This window comes from Callithrix jacchus, chromosome 14 (genome assembly GCF_049354715.1).
Source record: "Callithrix jacchus isolate 240 chromosome 14, calJac240_pri, whole genome shotgun sequence".
In the NCBI taxonomy this organism is placed as follows: Eukaryota; Metazoa; Chordata; class Mammalia; order Primates; family Cebidae; genus Callithrix; species Callithrix jacchus.
The window spans coordinates 8,650,228-8,672,023 of NC_133515.1; the positions used below are offsets into that span (position 1 = coordinate 8,650,228).

General features: G+C 35.9%; 1 protein-coding gene across 25 annotated transcripts in view; it reads right to left on the minus strand.

Annotated features, from left to right (window-relative positions):
- TSGA10 (testis specific 10) overlaps positions 1-21,796 on the minus strand; it is a 184,204-nt gene that overhangs the window by 117,611 nt on the left and 44,797 nt on the right. For 9 of the 25 annotated variants that reach the window (XM_035271707.3, XM_035271705.3, XM_035271704.3 and 6 more), the window contains 6 exons: positions 19,143-19,208; positions 11,388-11,555; positions 10,818-10,973; positions 7,300-7,470; positions 7,137-7,214; positions 5,734-5,885 (listed from right to left, as the gene is read on the minus strand). In XM_035271707.3, coding sequence (XP_035127598.1) covers positions 5,734-5,885; positions 7,137-7,214; positions 7,300-7,470; positions 10,818-10,973; positions 11,388-11,438 — 608 coding nt within the window. In that variant the 5' untranslated portion in view covers positions 11,439-11,555; positions 19,143-19,208. The remainder of the gene's footprint in view (positions 1-5,733; positions 5,886-7,136; positions 7,215-7,299; positions 7,471-10,817; positions 10,974-11,387; positions 11,556-19,142; positions 19,209-21,796) is intronic. The other 16 variants (XM_078348758.1, XM_078348755.1, XM_078348754.1 and 13 more) reach the window with 6 other exon arrangements.

Consider the following 21,796-nt stretch of genomic DNA (forward strand, 5'->3'; position numbering starts at 1 on the left):
TCAAATTTCTCAAGAGATATATTCCATGTCAGCAGACAGTGAAATGATACATTCAAGTTGCTGAAAGAAAAAGGAAAAGCAGTGTCAGCCAAGAATACTTTACCCAGCAAAGCTGTCCTTCAAAAATAAGGGAGAAATAAAGACTTTCCCCAGATAAGCAAACTCTGAAATAGTTCATCACACTAAATGAGACTTATGAGAAATGTTAAAGAGAATTCTTTGAACTGAAACTAAATGCTAATAACGTGAAAACATATCTAAAACTCAGTGGTAAAAATAAATATATAGATAAATTCAGAATACTCTAATACTGTAATGGTGGTACAAATCACTTATAGCTTGAGTAAAAAGGGTAAAATACCAAACTAGTGTGTGTGTGTGTGTGTGTGTGTGTGCATATGTGTGTGTGTGCATATATAGATATAGATATAGAGCTACAATAATTTGTTGATGAATACACAATATAAAAACATGGAATTTCTGGCATCAAAAAATAAAAAGGAAATTTTCAAAAAAATATAAAAAGGCTTGGCACAGTGGCTCATGTCTGTAATCCCAGCACTTTCATAGGCTGAAGTGGGAGGATCCCCTGTGGCCAGAAGTTTGAGATCAGCCTGGGCTACATAATGAGACCCCATCTCTGCAAAAAAAAAAAAGTTTTTAAATTAGCCAAGCATGGTGGTGTACACCTCTGGTTATAGCTACTTGGGAGGCTGAGGCAAGAGGATCACTTAAGCCCAGGAGGTCAAACCCAGGAGCACTGAATACAGTACTGTATTCACACCAGTGCACTCCAGCCTGGTTGAGAAAGTGAGACCCTGTCTCAAAAAACCCCCACAAAAACATTAAAAGTGGAAGGGGAATAAAAGTGTAGTGTTATGTAATTGAAGTAAAGTTGTTACCAGCTTAAAATAGACTTTTCTAAGTATCAGATATTGTACGAAGCCCTCATGGTAACCATAAAGTAAACACCTATAGTAGATATACAAAAGATAAAGGAATCAAAACCTACCACTATAGAAAATCATAACATCATAAAGGAAGGTAGCAAGAGAGAAAGAAAAGGAAAAAAGGTTATCTACAAAACAGCCAGGAAACAATTAACAAATGGCAATAGTAAGTTCTTATCTGTCAATAATTACCATGGTGTAAATTCTCCAATCAAAATACATAAAGTGACTGAATGGAGAAAAACAAGACCCAAAAATATGCTGCCTACAAGAGACCCACTTCACCTGTAAGGTCACACAGACTGAAAGTGAAGGGATGAGAAAAGGCATTACATGCAAATGGAAACCAAAAGAGAGCAGGCTAGGTATATCTATATCCAACAAAACAAACTTTAAATTAAAAACTGTAAAATAAGACAAAAATCATTACATAATGATAAAGGAGTCAATTCATCAAGAGAATATAATAATTGTAAACACACATCCAACACTGGAGCACCTAAGTAATATAAAGCAAATATTAATAGATATGAAAGGAGAGATAGACATCTATAAAAAACAGGAAACTTCAATACCCCATTTTTAACAATGGATAGATTTAGGCAGAAAATCAATAAGAAGCACTGTATTTGAACTATACCGCATAGACCTAATAAACATATACAGAATACCCATCCAACAGCAGCAGAATACACATTCAAATCAAGCACATACAGAACATTCTCCTGGATGGATCACAGCTAGACCACAAAACAAGTCTTAACAAATTTAAGAATACTGAGATCATATCAGGCATCATTTCTGACCATAATGGTATGAAACTAGAAATCAGTAACATGAGAAAAACTAGATATTAACAAATGTGTGGGAATTAAATAACATGATCTGGAAAACTCAATGGGTCAAAGTAGAAATCAAAAAGAAAATTAAAAAAATATCTTTATACTAACAGAAATGGAAACACAACACAGTAAATTTATGAGATGTAGCAAAAGCAGCCCTAAGAGGGCAGTTTATACTAATAAACATCTATATTAAAAAAGGAAAAAGACTTCAAGTCACCTAACTTTGCACTCCAAGGAACTAGTAAAGAAGGAGAAACTAAACCTAAAGTTAGTAGAAGGAAATAACAAAAATCAGAGCAAAAATAAACGCCATGTGTCACAAGCCCACAGGTAACACAATAGTGAAAAGCTAAAATCTTTTCCTCTAAGATCAGGAACAAGACAAGGATGTCCACTCTAATTACTTTTATTCAATATAGTACTGGAAGTCCTAGCAAGAGCACTTAGGCAAGAAAAAGAAATAAAATGTGTCCTAAAAAAAAAAAGAAGTAAAATTGTCTCTGCTGGCAGGTGATATGCTCTTATACATAGACAACTCTAAAGGCAGCACCAAAAGATTATACAACTAAGAAACAAATTCAGTAAAGATTCAAAATACAAAATCAGCATACAGAAATCAGTCACATTTCTATATAATAACAGCAAACTATATGAGAAAGAAATTAAGAAAAAATCCCATTTATAACAGAATCAAAAAAAAAAAAAACAAAATACCTAGGAATTTAACCTAAAAGGTAAAAGATCTGGACACTGAAAACTATATAAACTATTGATGAAAGAAACTGAAGACACAAATAAATAGAAAGGCATTCCAATCTTTAATCAGACAAATCAGTATTGTTAAAATGTACAAACTACCCAAAGCAATCTAAAAATTCAGTGCAATTTCCATTAAAATTCCAATGGAATTTTTCACAGAAACAGAAAAAAGCATTAATTCATATGGAACCACAAAATATCCCGTATAGTAAACACAATCTTGGGCAGAAAGAACAAGGCTACAGACATCACACTTCCTGATTTCAAATTTTATTAACAAAGCTAAAATAATCAAAACAGCATAGTTTTGCACCGGCACTGCATTAGTGTTTCAATAGTTACATAGTCTTACCAACACTTGGTATGTGGTATCTTTTGAATTTTAGGACAAATGCAGCTGGAAAAGCTGGAAGAAGAAGAAAGAAGAAAGAAGAAGGAGGAGGAGGAGGAGGGAGGAAGAAGGAGGGAGGAAGGAGGAAGGAAAAAGAAGAAAGAAGAAGAAATAATAATTAGATCCTTAACCATACACACAAAAGTCCATCCAAAATGGATTAACAAATTAAATGTAAGACCTAAAACTATAAAACACCAAAAACAAAATAGAAGGAAAGCTCCATGACACTGATCTTGGCAATATTTTTTTTTGTATATGATACCAAAAGCATAAGCAACAAAAGCAAAAATAAACAAGGAGGAGGCCTACATTAAACTAAAAGGTTTCTGTATTGCAATGGAAACAGCAAATGAAAAGATGGCCCACAAATGGAAGAAAATATTTACAAAATGGATTTCTGATAAGAGGTTAATACAAAAAATATATGAAGAATTCATACAATTTAGTATGAATACAAATTACCTGATTAAAAAATGCACAAAGGACCTGAATAGATATTTTTCCAAGGAAGACATTCAAACTGCTAACAGGTATATCAAAAGATGTTCAACATCACTAAACACCAGGGAAATGAAAATCAAAACCACAAAGAGATATCACCACATACCTTTAAGGATAGCTATTATCAAAAAGACAAAAGAGAACAAATATTAACAAGGATGTGGCAAAAAGGAAACCTTTATGCACTGTTGGTAGGAATGTAAATTTTAGGTGCGGTCATTATGGAGAATGGTAAGGAAGTTCCTCAAAAAATTAAAACTAGAACTGCCATATGATCTAGCAACCCCACTTCTGGGTATATATGCAAAAGAAATAAAATCACTATCTCAAAGAGATATCTGCACTCCCATGTTCATTGTAGCATTATTCACAGCAGGCAAGATATGGAAGCAACCTATAACTATCAATGGATAAATGAATAAATAAATTGTGGCATATACACAACTGAATATTATTAGTCATAAAATAGGGGAAATATTGCCATCTGTGACACATGGATGAACTTGGAGGAAGTGAAATAAGCCAGACATGGAAAGACAAATACTGCATGATATCCACTTATATGTGGAATCTAACAAGTCAAACTCACAGAAACATAGTCGAAGGGTGGTTGCTACATGTCAGGATGGTAGGGAAAATGGGGAAAGGTTGGCAAAAGAACACAAACTTGCAGTTATAAGAGAAATAAATTCTAGAGACCTGATGTACAGTTAATAATAATGTACTGTACACTTGAAATTTTCTGAGAGTAGATTTTATTTTAAATATTATCACACAAAAAAAGTAACTATAAAGTGATGGATGTAACAATTAGCTTGCTTGTGGTAATCATTTCACTATATATACATATATCAAAATATAATGTTGTACATCTTGAATACATATAATTATTATTCATCAATTCTATCTTGAAAAGCTAAATAAAAAACTTTAAAAAAAATTAAAAACGGAATTATCACATGATCCAGCAATCCCACTGCTGGGTATTTATCCAAAGAGAGATCTGCACTCCCATGTTCACTGTAGCATTATTCATAATTGCCACGAGATGGAAACAAATGTCTATAAACACATGAAGATATAAAGAAAATGTTATACAAATACAATGAAATATTATTCATCCTCAAGAAAGGAAGAAATTCTGTCATATGCTACAACATGGACCAACATTGGCATTATGCTAAGTGAAATAACACAACCAGAGAAGGACAAATACTACTCAGTACTCCACTTATGTCTCTAAATAGTTAAATTCAGAAACAGAAAGTAAAATGGTAGATGCCAGAGGCAGAATGGAGGGGGAAATAGGGAATGCTGTTCAAAGGATACAGAGGTTCAGTTATGTAATATAAAAAACTCCAGAGATCTGCTTTACAACACTGTTCTTACACTTAACAATACCAGATTATACACTTAAAAATTTGTTAAGAGAGGCCAGGCCCGGTGGTTCATACCCATACTCTCAGCATTAATATAAATGTGAACTACCATTTTTGTTTTTCCTTTAAGTTCCAGGGTACAAGTGTAGGATCTGCAGGTTTGTTACATGGGTAAACATGTGCCATGGTGGTTTGCTGCACAGATCAACCTATCACCCAGGTATTAAGCTATTATTATTTTTCCATGTTCATAGATGTAATGAAATTCAACCTTACTGAATCTGTAGAACCTCTGTTTCTCACATCAACAGATACTAAAAGTAAAACCACTAACAGAGGTCTTCAAAAACTCATTCTCCCAAGCTTACTGCTGTAGGTTGCTTCAACTGATATCTTCGGCTACCAAGTAAGTACATAGGAAAGGCTAAGTATAGTACTAAGCATTCAATTACCAGATGTTCCACCACATGCTCCTATTTCTCTGTTATGGTCTTTCATTATATTCAAAATCACCCTTTTTCTAAGCAACTGCCAAACCTGTGCTTTGTGTTTTCTTATACTGTTCATATCCCAGAATAGAATTTGAAGTTATAAAGGTAAATCAAAGTCAAGTATATTCCATACCCAGAAGAGCTTTGTAAAAGCTATTTCAGTTAAAAGTTGAAGTTTTTTTGCACATGTAAGGTAAGATTACTAAAAGTGTGATTCCTAGTTAAGTGTAGCATTGCCAGTCTGTGACTGAACTCAGGAAAATTGTTCACTGCATGTTGAGGTTCCTACAACTGCTTTTCAATAATCCTCTCAGAAACTGAACTTAACATATCATTTTCATTATAAAATACACTATAAGAAGCAGAGCTATAGTTATAATAAACTGTTGGTTGTTTAAAGGTAATTTAGTTTACCTCAAAGAGTTATTCTCTGCTTTTTGTCTGCCAAGTTCACTTTCAGTATCCATTGCCTTTCTTGCTAGTGATTTCATTTCTTTTTCCACAGTGCTTATGGTTTCCCTCATCAAACTCATATTTGACATTTGCTCCATACGTTCATCATCAAGCTATACAAGTAGAATGACAAGGTTACTGACATCACTAAAAACGCCTTAGTAATCTTCCTAAAGGGACATACTCCCTCTGTACAAATTGGTTTATGGCAAGATTGACGTGATGAGATGATCAGGTTAGACCTGACTGCTGTAGAAGATTTTATGGATAAGGTGTTATGAAGCAGGACCAAGAAGAAGCCACTGCAAAGCTTTTCTATAAAGCTTATCACAATATATCAGTCTATATTTTTCAATCTGGTTCAATTTGACTATAGTATACATATCCTATTTGCGAAAGGATTTTTTTGCTCAACATCAATAAATTATGTAGGATTAGATAATTGTACATATCATATAGGATTATAAAAATAAAAAATATTTTCTCTTCTCTAGGATTTTTTTTTTTTGAAATGGAGTCTTGCTCTCTCGCCCAGGCTAGAGTGCAGCGGCACAATCTTGGCCCACTGCAACCTCCACCTCCCAAGTTCAAGCAATTCTGTCTCAGCCTCCCAAGTAGCTGGGACTACAGGCACACGCCACTATGCCTGGCTAATTTTCATATTTTTAGTAAAGACAGGATATCACCATATTAGTCAGGCTGGTTTCAAACTCTTGACCATAGGTGATCCACCTGTCCCAGCTTTCCCTAAGTGCTGGGATTACAGGCGTGAGCCACCACGTCCAGTCCTTGTCTAGTGCTTTTTATTCATTATAAATAGAATAAATGGTTAATTTATAAGTGTATTCTATTTGGTAATAGAAAGTTAAATTCCCTTAATTATGTTTATATAGTGACAATATCATCAATACATATTCATAGCATATCAAATATTTAGGGAAAATGTGATGTTTCACATTTAAACTCAGTTTAAATATATTTTACTTATAATTTTTACTTCATCATAATTTTCTCTACCTTATCCACTCTTTAGGTAGAAAAACCCATTTTCTTTACATCTGGCAATATAATCTTTAACAAAATATGGAGATGAGAAGGTTGCTAAGATCCCTGAAAATTAATGCCTAATGATTTTTTTAAGTACATACTTTGCAACCTAATAACAAAAAAAAATTTACTCACATTTTTAGAAGGAAATAAGCAAGTAAAAAAGTGACAATTTACACCATAAAATACCTTAAGTATTTTAGGACTATAAACACTATCTTAGAAAAATAAAAATACTTCTCTGAACACAGAAAAAGGGGAAAGGGGAAAGCCATTGAGTGTTTATAGCCAGAAGAGTTTTTTTTTTTTTTTTTTACATTATGAATTGTACACTCCAGCTCCTCTATCCTTTGTTCCAGGTGAGCCTTCTCATGCACTGCTGTATCTTGAGCAATCTGTTTAAAAAGCCAAAATAAAGTGAATTCAATATCCCTGCATTTGTGTTTTGCATATGTTCACATAAATAAAATTCTTTCCAACCTTTAGCCTTTCCTTTAGACTATCTCGTTCTGTGGTCATTCTTCGTAAATCAGTGAAGGCTACATCTCTTTCAGTCTCCACTCGCCGAAGAATAGCATGTGCTGTTGTTGATTTAGGACTCTTACAGCTTTTCATCATTTCTCGTCGAAGTCGGGCAATTTCTTCCTGTGCCTATTATTTAAATCACAGAATTTGATTCAACAAGCTTTAGAAAACATAAATATAGCTATCTTATATCTAGCCAGTAAAAAGGCAAACCTACATCAACATGCATGCAGCAGGGTAATGGTATAACTTTTATTTTAAAATGAGTTTATACAAATAAATGAAAATGGATATATTTAAATATAACATAAATAGAAGTTCATGTTACAATATCTTTGCCAAAAGTTTAAACTAAAATTAATTTGGAGGAAGTCATTGCAACAGAGAATGTTTTGCTAAGAAATATATCTTTGGGAGGCCGAGGCAGTGATCCACTCACAAGGTCAAGAGATCGAGACCATCCTGGTTAACATGGTGCAACCCCGTCTCTACTAAAAATACAAAAAATTAGCTGGGCATGGTGGCACGTGCCTGTAATCCCAGATACTCAGGAGGCTGAGGCAGGAGAATTGGCTGAACCCAAGAGGCAGAGGTTGTGGTGAGCTGAGATCGCGCCATTGCACTCCAGCCTGGGTGACAAGAGCGAAACTCCGTCTCAAAAAAAAAAAAAAAAAAAAAAAAAAAGAAAGAAAGAAATATATTTGGTATGCTCTATTTATTCATTTTGTAGTATAAATTTAAATTCAGCACAATTTAAGCTGACTACGGGTTTAATGAATATTATCATAGTGTTTCAGTCTTTCTAAATATACCATTTCTATGTCTTGATTACTTTTACCCTGACAGAAAGGCCCACCAATTCTTACTGATAACCTAGCATACTCTCTGCACATCTGTTCAACCATCCTTGGGTCCCAAATCTATTCCACATCTGCAGATTATTTAATATCCTAGTTTGCTGCACACGTCTCCTTATCTTCCTTCCTCTTGATTTTGATCACTGCCTATTGAGATAGTCTCCAAGCCTCAGAGGAAAATACATTACTTCTCAATTTACATAGCTAAGCCTTCACCAGAACCCCAAGCCTCATATCCAAAAATGTCTTCTATAAGCTCCGACTCAATTATAATTATTTCTTCTCATCTTGAATAGTGCCCTCTACACTGGACTTTCTCCCCTGCCTTCTGTCATGTACAGGGCTCTCTTATCTTGAAAACCTGTCACTTGACCTGCTGACCCATTTACCATCCTATGAGACATTCTTCTTTTGATATATTTTTTAAAAGTCCCATGGTCTGTAACTATTGCCAATAGTTCCTTACCATCTACTCTATCATCCCAGAATAACATGGCTCCCAATCTCCCACCCTCTGTGGAACTTCAACTAAAGACCTAACCAAATATAATGGCCTTTTTTCAGTTCCTGTTCTCCTTGAGATTTCAGTGTATCTACTGCTATTTACAAAATCCTTCTTGAGATTCCTTCCTCTCTTATAACACTGTTTCTCCCTAGCTCTCTGTCATCTTTGTCTCTTTCAAAGTTTCCCTCTGCCTCTTGAATATTCTATATTGACTTTTCTGCTCTTCTATATACAGCTTTTTCATTCAGAGACTTCATCCACTCTGAATGCTCAAAACTCACCTCTAAGCAGATGACTTTCAAAGCTACCTATTTAACTCTTGCCTCTCTCTACTCCAGTCCCACCTTTCTTACTGCCTGATGGCAATTATCACCTGAATGTGCTACCATCATCTTACTCTGTCTGAAAACAACTCACATCTCCTCCTTCAAACCACCAATGACTCAGTCCTATATCTCCTTTTATTACCACAATGCTAAGTGATTCAAGACAGAATTTTAGTCACTGCCATTCAATCCTCCTTCTTCCTAAAATAAATTCATGTCAAATCTTCCTTCACAGTGTCTTTTGCATCTGTCCCTATATTTATTTCCATTGAAAGCACCCTTGCTTAGTTCCTTAATGCCTTATATGTACACTACTGTAACAGCCTTCTAAGGAGGAGTCCTTGGTCTCACTCTCCTCCAATTATCTCAAAGGAGAAATTGTTATATAAAAAGATAATATAGAAAGATGTGAGAAATAAAAAATTGCCACAAGGTTAAAATTGTAAAAATGCTACTTTGGTCATATTTCTTCTGCCTTAAAAAAAAAAGATTTATAAAGCAAAATATAAACCCCATATAAGGCCCACAGAACAGGCTCTACCATTTAGTCCAGAAGTCGGAAAACTATGTATAACTCACAGGCCATCTCTAACCCGCCTCCTGACTTTGTAGGTTTGTAAGTGGAGAAATATTTTTGTGTTTTTAAATGGCTGGGGAAAATATCAAAAGAATATTTTATAACAAGTAAAAATAATGTGAAATTCAAATTTCAGTATCCACAAGGTTTTATTGTAATACAGTCAAAGTTATTCATTCACATATTACAACAATTGCACTGTATAGTCACAATAGAGACCACGTGGCCGGCAAAGAAGAAGATATTTTTTGTCTGGGTGTTACAGAAAAAGTATATTGATTCCTGCTCTAGTGCAATCTACCTTTCAAGTCTTAGTTAGCTCTCTCCTACTCCACTGACACATACCCTCTATTCTAGTCTTAAACCAATTTATTTATCTGCTGATGTTCCTGCGTTTATCCTTTGCCTCATATCATTCCTTTAGTCTGGAATGTTCCTTTTAGCCCCTTCCAGGATAATAGAAACTTCATTGGTTTTTCAGGGCTCAAACTTCATATCTTCTAACAAAGATTTCCTTGATCACCATATCTAAAAATGGCCACTTCTTTTGTTTCTTACAATATATTCTAGACCACTTTAGTAATAAAAATCAATAAATACAGTATACTTTATCTTCCCAACTAGACTGTAAATTTATAGAAAAACATGATCAGCATCTTATCATTTTTCTATTCCTTAGAGTAGTAAGCCTAGAACCCTGTATATAGCAGCTACAATTCATTAAAAACTTGTGATACTTTTTAAAGAAGTTATATGGGTGATTTATAGGATTTAATACTTGTTAGGTGAAGAAGATATTTGATTAATAAAATCTATAAAGTTTTAAGCTAGAAAGCAGAGATAAACTACACATTTATTTTATTCTCAAAAATTAAGTTCCCAAAGTGATAAGGTGCTGTGAGTTTTTGAACTCACCACGCCCTATCATGTAATACTTTGTCCATATTTTATTCCAAAAATAAGACTATTCTTATGCATGTGTGGTGATCTTTTTTTGGTTATGGGGACAACAAATGTGTGTACTCACATACCTCCTGTATTGGAAATGTATTACATTTCATTAAGAATATCTTAAAAACATACATAATTCCCAAATGTTAGACTAATTTGATTGGCAGATTTAAGCACTCTCATAGATCTCAAAGAAGAATTACATACCTCTAGAATTCAATGTTATTACTTACATAATTTGTTTATTATAAGTTTACCTGTTCATAAAGAAGGAAGTTCTTGTCTCTCTCAGATGTAAGAACCTTGACATTACCCTGAATTTCTGCCAAATGGCGCTTATATTTTTCCAGCATGCATTTAAGTTCTTCACGATCTCTTGTTGTCTTCAAAAGTTCTACATCACAGTTTGCACCCTACAATTATGTAAGGATTTGAAATTCTTCTTTGATATATAGTATTGATAGGTGCTGATATAGAAAGGTGCACTGACAGAAAGGTGAACTGATGGCAATGCACAATTTCTACTTAAGAAAACAAGACTATATAATGAAGGGAAATTATAAAAAATAAGCTTAAAAACCATATCTTTTTAAAACAGTTTCATTTCAAATTTGTCTGATTACCTCCCAAGCACTACTTATGCTGAGGATAAAGAACCATTATCAGTAGTCTACTGTGCCTTCAAAGAGATCTCTGTCCCTCAACTCCTTTGATATAGCAATTCACACCAAATCAAAACAAATTATTTCCAGATTAGGTAAAACAAAGAATAAAAGCCAGTGTCTGAGCATCAAACTCCAAAATATTTTTAAGTTTCTAAAACCTACCCGGGCAGTTGGTGACAGGCGTCTTGGACTTTTAGACCTACTTCTCATCATCTTTCTCAAATTTTGAGCTTCACTTCTATAGTAATCTCTGTCTGCTTCCAAAGTCTTGACAAAGGAATCAAGTCTAGAAGGAGATTTATTTTGCGCTTTTTCAGTCTCTAAAATTATCTTGCAAGGAGGAAAAAATTAGGCCATTATTTGAAGCTAAATTATAGCATCATTTTCTAAATGAAATTGAAAACAAACAGGATCCTTAAAAACATTTAATTTGGTATTTTTTTAATAGAACATTTAAAAAATTATATATCCATAATTTTTAAAAAACACTTATGATATCTTTCTTTCCCAGCATTTCTGAGTATGCTATATTTTAACTAAAAGCACCCACCCTTAAATTTGCTCAATAATTTTGGAGAAAAAAATGGTAAAGATATTTTAGAGAGGCCAGAAATGTCCATAGACCTAGCAAACATCCTACAAATGGAATGGATTTGCTTTTGAAAAACATATGCTATTATTAAAGTATCTGTTATAGCATCAAAGTTTTGTCTAATATTGTTTGATGAATGAATAAATTAACTGAATGCTGGATATTCCATACTTGTAAGAATTCCCACGAATTTCCATTCACTTTAATATATTTAGAAACACTTCTTTAAAAAGATTTACAGAGGATGATAAATCAAAGATGGCACTGTAGGACCAACTCAGGATTGCAGCTCCCAGTCAATCCGCAGAGGGTGAGTGGATGCCGCATTTCCATACGGATCTTTACTGTCCACAGACTAGGAAATTCCCAGGTGTAAGAGACCCACAGGCCGCCAGCCCAGCAGTTTGGGCCGGCGCGGCTGTTTGGGCTGGCACAGCTGTTTGGGCCGAGGCCGCAGTGCAGCGACACTCCGCACAAAATACACTGGTTTGGTTGCCTTGTTAAACCAGCAATTGGAGATTTCGGAAGGCATATTAGCACATTCATCTGATTAAATGGGACTTAAACAGAAAGCCAGGCCAGGAGATTCCCAGGCAGCAACATGGTTTGAGCCGGCGCAGTGGGTTGCTGCACGGGAAATCACACAGATCTCGGCGCCCTTGCAGCAGGCAACTGGAACACCTGGAAGAGAGTCAACCGTTCAACTTAAAAAAAAAAAAGGGGGGGCTCTGAGGCAGGAAGGCAGGTGATCGGGCTCGGCGGGTCCAACCCCCACAAAAAAAACAAAACAGCAACTGGAAACGCAGAGTTGTGAGTTTCACGGCAGGCACAGCTGAACAGTGCAGCTTGGTGGGGGAGGGGCATCTGCCACTACTGAGGCATGCGACCCCTACGGAGGTACTCAGCCATTGCTGACGCACCCTGCCATTGCCGAGGCAACCCGCCATAACAGAGAGAGTCCGCCACTACAGAGGCAGGCCACCATCACCACTGCAATTCTAACCACACCCATATAAACAAGATTACAGGGAATTACACATGGCAGAAGGGTGGAGCCCACCGCAGTTCATCATACCCACTACAGGCAGGCAGTGACTAGACTGCCACCTCGCTGGGCAGGAAAGTGCAATGGATACTCATAAATAAAGCCCTAACTCCCCAAGACAGAGCACCTGAGGAAAAAAAAAGGGGGCTTTATGAGTTCTGCTGCAGCAGACTTAAACATACCTGCCTAGCAGCCCTGAATGAACAATAGAGCTCACAGCTCAGCACTAGAGCTCCTATAAAGTACAGACTGTCTCCTCAAGCAGCTCCCTGACCCCCATATATCCAAAGAGTCCCCTCACAAAGGACTGATCAGACTGACATTTGGCGGGCATCATTCAGGGACAAAGATAGCAGAAGAAGAATCCGGTAGCAACCCTCACAGTTCTGCAGCTGCTACAGGAGTTCCCCAGGCAAACAGGGCCTGCAGTGGACCTCAGCAGTCCTACAGCAGTGGGGCCAGACTGTTAGCAAAGAAACTAAGAAACAGAAATACTTCATCATCAACAATCTGGACGTCCACTCAGAGACCCAATCGGAAAATCAGCAACCACTCAGAAGACAGGTGGATAAACCCACAAAGATGGGAAGAAACCAGCGCAAAAAGGAGGAAAACACCCAAAACCAGAACACCTCGCCTCCTACAAAGGACCAAAACTCCTCACCAGCAAGGGAACAAAACTGGACGGAGAATGACTGTGACGAAATGACGGAATTAGACTTCAGAAGGTGGGTAATGAGAAACTTCTGTGGGCTAAAAGAACATGTTCTAAATCAATGCAAAGAAACTAAGAACCTTAAAAAAAGATTTGAAAAAATATTCGAGGAAATGATAACAAGAATGGACAACTTAGAGAGGAATATGAATGAATTGAAGGAGCTGAAAAACACAACACAATAACTTCGCGAAGCATGCACAAGTTTCAACAGCTGAATTGACCAAGCAGAAGAAAGAATATCAGAAGTCGAAGATCAACTCAATGAAATGAAACGAGAAACCAAGATTAGAGAAAAAAATGCAAAAAGGAATGAACAAAGTCTCCAATAAATGTGGGACTACGTGAAGAGACCTAACCTATGTTTGATACGTGTACCAGAATGTGATGAAGAGAATGAATCCAAGCTGAAAAATACTCTTCAGGACATCATCCAGGAAAATTTCCCCAACCTAGCAAGGCAGGCCAACACTCAAATCCAGGAAATATAGAGAACACCACCAAGATATTCCGCAAGAAGCACAACCCCAAGGCACAAAATCGTCAGATTCACCAGGGTCGAAATGAAGGAGAAAATGCTAAGGGCAGCCAGAGAGAAAGGTCAGATCACCCACAAAGGGAAGCCCATCAGACTCACAGCAGATCTCTCGGCAGAAACCCTACAAGCCAGAAGAGAGTGGGGGCCAATATTCAACATTCCTAAAGAAAAGAACTTTCAACCCAGAATTTCATATCCAGCCAAACTGAGCTGCATAAGTAAAGGAAAAATAAAATCCTTTGCGAACAAGCAAGTACTCAGAGATTTTGTCACCACCAGGCCTGCTTTACAAGAGCTCCTGAAAGAGGCACTACACATAGAAAGGAACAACCAGTACCAGCCATTCCAAAATCACAGGAAATGCTAAAGAGCATCAACAAAATGAAGAATCTGATCAACTAATGGGCAAAACAGCCAGCTAGCATCAAAATGGCAGTATCAAATTCATACATAACAATATTAACCCTAAATGTAAATGGGCTAAATGCACCAATCAAAAGACACAGACTGGCAAATTGGATAAAAAGCCAAAACCCATCACTGTGCTGCATCCAGGAAACCCATCTCACATGCAAGGATACACAAAGGCTCAACATAAAGGGATAAAGGAAGATTTACCAAGCAAATGGAGAGCAAAAAAAAAGCAGGAGTTGCAATTCTTATCTCTGATAAAATAGACTTTAAAGCAACAAAGATCAAAAGAGACAAAGAAGGACATTACATAATGGTTAAAGGATCAATACAGCCAGAAGAGCTAATGTTACTAAATATATATGGACCCAATACAGGAGCACCCAGATATGTAAGGCAAGTGCTTAATGACTTACAAAGAGACTTAGACTCCCACACAATAGTGGGAGACTTTAACACTCCACTGTCAATATTAGACAGATCACACAGACAGAAAATTAACAAGAATATCCAGGGCTTGAACTCAGACCTGGAAAAAGCAAACCTGATAGACATTTACAGAACTCTCCACCCCAAATCCACAGAACATACATTCTTCTCAACACCACATCACACCTACTCAAAAATTGACCACATAACTGGAAGTAAAGCACTCCTCAGCAAATGTAAAACAACTGAAATCATAACAAACAGTCTCTCAGACCATAGTGCAATCAAGTTAGAACTCAGAATTCAGAAACCAACCTAGAACCTCACAGTTTCATGGAAACTGAACAACTGGCTCTTGAATGTTGACTGGATAAACAATGAAATGAAGGCAGAAATAAAGAAGTTCTTCGAAACCAACGAGAATGAAGGCACGACATACCAGAATCTCTGGGACACATTTAAAGCAGTCTCTAGAGGAAAATATATAGCAATAAGTGCCCACATGAGAAGAGTGGAGAGAGCCAAAATTGACACCCTATCATCAAAATTGAAAGAGCTAGAGGAGCAAGATCAAAAAAACTCAAAACCCAGCAGAAGACAAGAAATTACTAAGATCAGAGCAGAACTGAAGGAGATAGAGACACGAAAAACCCTTCAAAAAATCAATAAATCCAAGAGCTGGTTTTTTGAAAAGATCAACAAAATAGACAGACCACTAGCCAGATTGATTAAAAAGAAAAGAGAGAATAACCAAATAGATGCAATAAAAAATGATAAAGGGGAATTCACCACAGATTCCACAGAAATTCAAACCATCATCAGAGAATATTACAAACAACTCTATGCACATAAACTAGTAAACCTGGAAGAAATGGATAAATTCCTGGACACTTGTGTCCTCCCAAGCCTAAACGAGGAGGAAGCCAAAACTATGAATAGACCAATAACAAGGTCTGAAGTTGAGGCAACAATTAAGAGCCTACCACACAAAAAAAGCCCAGGTCCAGATGAGTTCACAGCCGAATTCTACCAGACACACAAAGAGGAGCTGGTACCATTCCCTCTGAAACTATTCCAAATAATTCAAAAAGAGGGAATCCTTCCCAAATCATTTTATGAGACCAACATCATCCTGATGCCAAAACCCGGCAGAGACTCAACAAGAAAAGAAAACTTCAGGCCAATATCCATGATGAACATAGATGAAAAAATCTTCAATAAAATACTGGCAAGCCAATTGCAACAGCATATCAAAAAGCTTATCCACCATGATCAAGTAGGATTCATCCCGGGGATGCAAGGCTGGTTCAACATACTCAAGTCTATAAATGTAATTCACCACATAAACAGAACCAAAAACAAAAACCACATGATTATCTCAATTGACGCAGAGAAGGCCTTTGACAAAATTCAACAGCCCTTTTTATGCTAAAAACCCTCAATAAACTCAGAATTGATGGGACGTATCTCAAAATAATAAAAGCTATTTATGACAAACCAACAGCCAATATCATACTGAATGGGCAAAACCTGGAAGCATTCCCTTTGAAATCCGGCACTAGACAAGGATGCCCTCTCTCACCATTCCTACTCAATATAGTACTGGAAGTTCTAGCCAGAGCAATCAGGCAAGAAAAAGAAATAGAGGGTATTCAAATAGGAAAGAAGGAAGCCAAATTGTCTCTATTTGCAGACGACATGATAGTATATCTAGAAGACCCCATTGTCTCAGCCCAAAAATTCCTGAAACTGAGAAGCAACTTCAGCAAAGTCTCAGGATATAAAATCAATATGCAAAAATCACAAGCATTCCTATACACCAATAACAGACTTAAAGAGAGCCAAATCAAGAAAGAACTGCCATTCACAATTGCTACAAAGAGAATAAAATACCTAGGAATACAACTTACAAGGAACGTAAGGGACCTCTTCAAGGAAAACTACAAACCACTGCTCAACAAAATAAGAGGGGACACAAACAGATGGAGAAACATTCGTTTATGCTTAGGAAGAATCAACATCGTGAAAATGGCCATACTGCACAAAGTAATTTACAGACTCAATGCTATCCCCATCAAGTTACCATTGACTTTCTTCATAGAACTGGAAAAAGCCACCATGAACTTCATATGGAACCAAAAGAGAGCCCGCATAGCCAAGTCAATTCTAAGCAAAAAGAACACAGCAGGAAGCATCACACTACCGGACTTCAAACTAAACTACAAGGCTACAGTAATCAAAACAGCATGGTACTGGTACCAAAACACAGATATAGACCAATGGAACAGAACAGAGGCATCGGAGGCAACACAACATATCTACAACCATACAATCTTTGATAAACCTGACAAAAACAAGCCATGGGGAAAGGACTCCCTGTTTAATAAATGGTGTCAGGAAAACTGGCTAGCCATGTGCAGAAAGCAGAAACTGGACCCCTTCCTGACACCTTACACTAAAATTAACTCCGGATGGATTAAAGACTTAAACATAAGACCTGGAACCATAAAAACCCTAGAAGGAAATCTAGGCAAAACCATTCAGGACATAGGAGTAGGCAAGGACTTCATGACCAAAACACCAAAAGCATTGGCAACAAAAGCCAAAATAGACAAATGGGACCTAATGAAACTCCACAGCTTCTGCACGGCAAAAGAAACAGTCACTAGAGTGAATTAGCAACCAACAGAATGGGAAAAAATTTTTGCAGTCTACCCATCTGACAAAGGGCTGATATCCAGAATTTACAAAGAACTAAAACAGATTTACAAGAAGAAAACACACAAGCCCATTCAAAAATGGGCAGAGGATATGAACAGACACTTTACAAAAGAAGACATACATGAGGCCAACAAACATATGAAAAAATGCTCATCATCACTGGTCATTAGAGAAATGCAATTCAAAATCACATTGAGATATACCATCTCACGCCAGTTAGAATGGTGATCATTAAAAAATCTGGAGACAACAGATGCTGGAGAGGATGTGGAGAATAGGAACACTTTTACACTGCCGGTGGGAGTGTAAATTAGTTCAACCATTGTGGAAGACAGTGTGGCGATTCCTCAAGGACCTAGAAATAGAAATTCCATTTAACCAAGCAATGCCATTACTGGGTATATATCCAAAAGACTATAAATTGGTCAACCATAAGAACACATGTACACGAATGTTCATTGCAGCACTGTTTACAATAGCAAAGACCTGGAACCAACCCAAATGCCCATCAATGATAGACTGGACTGGGAAAATGTGGCACATATACACCATGGAATATTATGCAGCAGTCAAAAATGATGAGTTTTTGTCCTTTGTAGGAACATGGATGAATCTGGAGAACATCATTCTCAGCAAACTGACACAAGAACAGAAAATGAAATACCGCATGTTCTCACTCATAGGCGGGTGATGAACAATAAGAACACATGGACACAGGGAAGGGAGCACTACACACTGGGGTCTATTGGGGGAAATAGGGGAGGGGTAGCGGGGGGGGAGCTAGGGAGGGATAGCATGGGGAGAAATGCCAAATGTGGGTGAAGGGGAGGAAGGTAGCAAAACACACTGCCACGTGTGTACCTACGCAACTATCTTGCATGTTCTGCACATGTACCTCAAAACCTAAAATGCAATAAAATAAATAAAAATAAAAATAAACTTCCGTATTACAAAAAGAAAAAGAAAACATTTACTTAACAGTACTTTATTGGGAGAAAATTATAGATATACTTACAAAGGGTTTTAAATATTTTAAATAACATTAAAATGTTTAAACAGAGCACTTTTCATTTCACATTGTTAGATAAATAAAACATTGTTTCAAATTATGTAATAAAATGTATAGCTTAAAAATATTTATTACTAAGGGGGATAAAATTTAATGTGTAAACAAATATATTTTATATTTTGAGAATTATTCAGTCATCATTTTACGTCAATTAACAGATAAGGACATTAATAAAGCCAACCAAAAGTTGTTCTCTGCCTCTAGGGAAAAAAAGAATAGTGATGAAAGAAGCAAAAAAAGTCACTCTTACAGATGGGGGTTCCCCTGTGTCCCTACAGCTGGTGCAGATTTTAGAAAACAAACACATTTTATTCCTCACAAGAAGACACAATTTCTAATACTTTACTGATCAAATAAAAAAAATTCCTCAACATGTATTTATGGAAAATGTACTTACAGATTTAAGTTTTTTTATTGTATCTTCCAATACTATAATATTATTTTGCTGGCAAATGAGTTCAATCTGAAGAAAAAGTAAAAAAAAAAGTATTTAAGATGCTTAAACTAACTGGGGAAGGAACATTAAAAAAAAGAAACCATTCAAGATGAAAACATGAAGACAATGAATTTTAAAGAAGAATTTAAAGAAGAAATGACCTATCTCTTATGTTTAGCTACCTTCAATGGTAAAAGATAAAATATGATTTACCCAGGATGAAATAATAGCAATTCCCTTAAATTACCCAAAGTTTTGTATAAAATATTGATGTTTTACCAAATTATCCCCTGTAAACTGGAACAAAATATTAATACTAATTATAATTCTGAAGATAATAGGAAAGCAATAAAATGACTAGAATATAATAAATTGACCCAAATTATCCCATTCAGAAAAGATTGCTTCTTCTTCTGAACTCATTTAATAGTTTAGTTCAATTTAGGCCACAAGATACTTTTTGTACCAACTTACGACAGTGAATATACCCAGTTTTATAGGATTGCTACCTATAGTCATACATTTAGCATATGACATTTTATGTTCTATAGGAGAATGACTAAGTTTTTATTCAAAGCAGTAAATTTCCTTGCCAATAACATATTCACTTAATATATTTTGCAACTCATCAACCTTTCCTTCATTATTCTAAACTTCATCCTGATCTTGCCTACTACATTTTAAATTTGAATTTTCTGGAATTATTATACTTCATTTGTTCTTCAGACCAAAGTTCTCTTGTACAATTTTTCTGGGAATCATATTTTAAGTTTATGAAAAATTAAGGGGTGCTTCATTTGGAACATTTTTCTCATAAATAAAATACTTAGTAATAGAATATAACTTATGTACAGTTTGGATAACTATAGTTTTGAATAGACAATTTTCAATGTTTTAATATATACTGGTAAGTAGACACTAAAAAGACATGGTTCTACTTTGAATGTATTAAGATTCCCACATTAAGTATAAAAATTCACTCTGAAAAACAGAGTATCTAGTATGACACATTCTCATAAAAAAATAAATTTATACACAGACATCCTACATATAAACATAACCAATAATACATAAACTGAAGATTATGTTTAGGTATAACAAGGTATGATTAGGGTAGATGTTATTTTCTTCATTTACTTTTATATATGGACTAAAATTTTACATAATAAACAGGTATTAATTTTACAAAGATAAAAAAAATGTTGATTCCACTCTGAAAAACAAAATAACTGGCCCAAATGAAAAACTGCTAACCCAGTGTTTTCATTTACTTAACAATTAATGAATGCCTACTACATGCCTGACATTGTGTTATGTGCTGGGTAAAGCAATGAATAAAATAGACAAAAATCTCTGCCCCCATGGAGTTTACATTCTAGCTTAAAAAAAAAAGATAATAGTCTAAATATATGTTAGTGATTGCACCCCTAAAAAAATAATATAATGAGCACTCACGTTCTAGGCACTTGAGGTAAGTAAACAAAATAGATAAAGATTTCTGCCTTTGGGGAATCTTACATTCCAGCTAGAATAAACAATAATAAACCTAACAAATAAACTATATAGTATGCTAGAAAAAGAAGAGCAGAGTTAAGGATACTGGGAATATTTATGTAGGAACAGGTTGGAATTTTACATAGGGTAGTCAAGAAGTCCTCATTGAAAGGTGACCTTTGACCAAAAACTTCAGAGGAAAGGAAGTCAAACATGAAAATTTGGGAGAACACTACTGCAGGCAAAAGTTACAGCTGCAACAAAGGTCCTAAGGCAAAAGAATGTCTGGCAGGTTCTATGTATGGAGACTGGTATGGCTGGAACATAGGGAGGAAAGGAGAAAGGAACAGCAAAGTACTACAGAGAAAAATAAAGCAAGGGAGAAAGATAGGGAATGTGTGCAGAAAATGTGGGGGGATGGGAGTGGGGGACAAAAAAAGACTTTACACAATGTCTTCCACACAGCAGGCTCTGAAATATTTTTTATTGAATCACATACAAAAGTAACAATAATAAGGACTACCAGAGATTCAGTCCAATGATATAGCCCCTATGTCAATTAAAAATATAAATTGTATGAAGAAACTAATAATGGTAAAATTGTAATTCTGCTTCACATTTCAAAATATCACATTCAATTATCTGGCAAACACCGTAGTAAAGCATGAAAGATAATTCAAGATGAGAGAATAATCAGAGGCATATAGTTGAGGGGGTTTTAATGTATGTCCACAAATTCTAATACTACTTCCTTCAAAAGCTGGAGCTTAATTTCCCTCCCCTAGAATGTGGGTTATACTTATTGACTCACTTTTAAAGATGAGAATATGGAGGAACTGATGAGATATAACTTTTGAGGCTGGGTCATACTAAGCACTACAGATCCTCCTTATTATCTCTTGGATTTTTGGCTGGGAGACAAGGCAAGGTGGAGGGAGAACAAGCTTCCACAAAGAATACATGGAGCAACCCTAGAGAGAGATCTACCTAGCAAGGAACAGGCCTGCTTCCAATAGCCAAAAGCCACCTGAGTGAGCCATCTCAGAAGTAAATCCTCCAGTAGCAGTCAAGCCATGCTGTGGCCATTATCTTTTTTGTTTTCTGAGTCTCACTTTGTCACA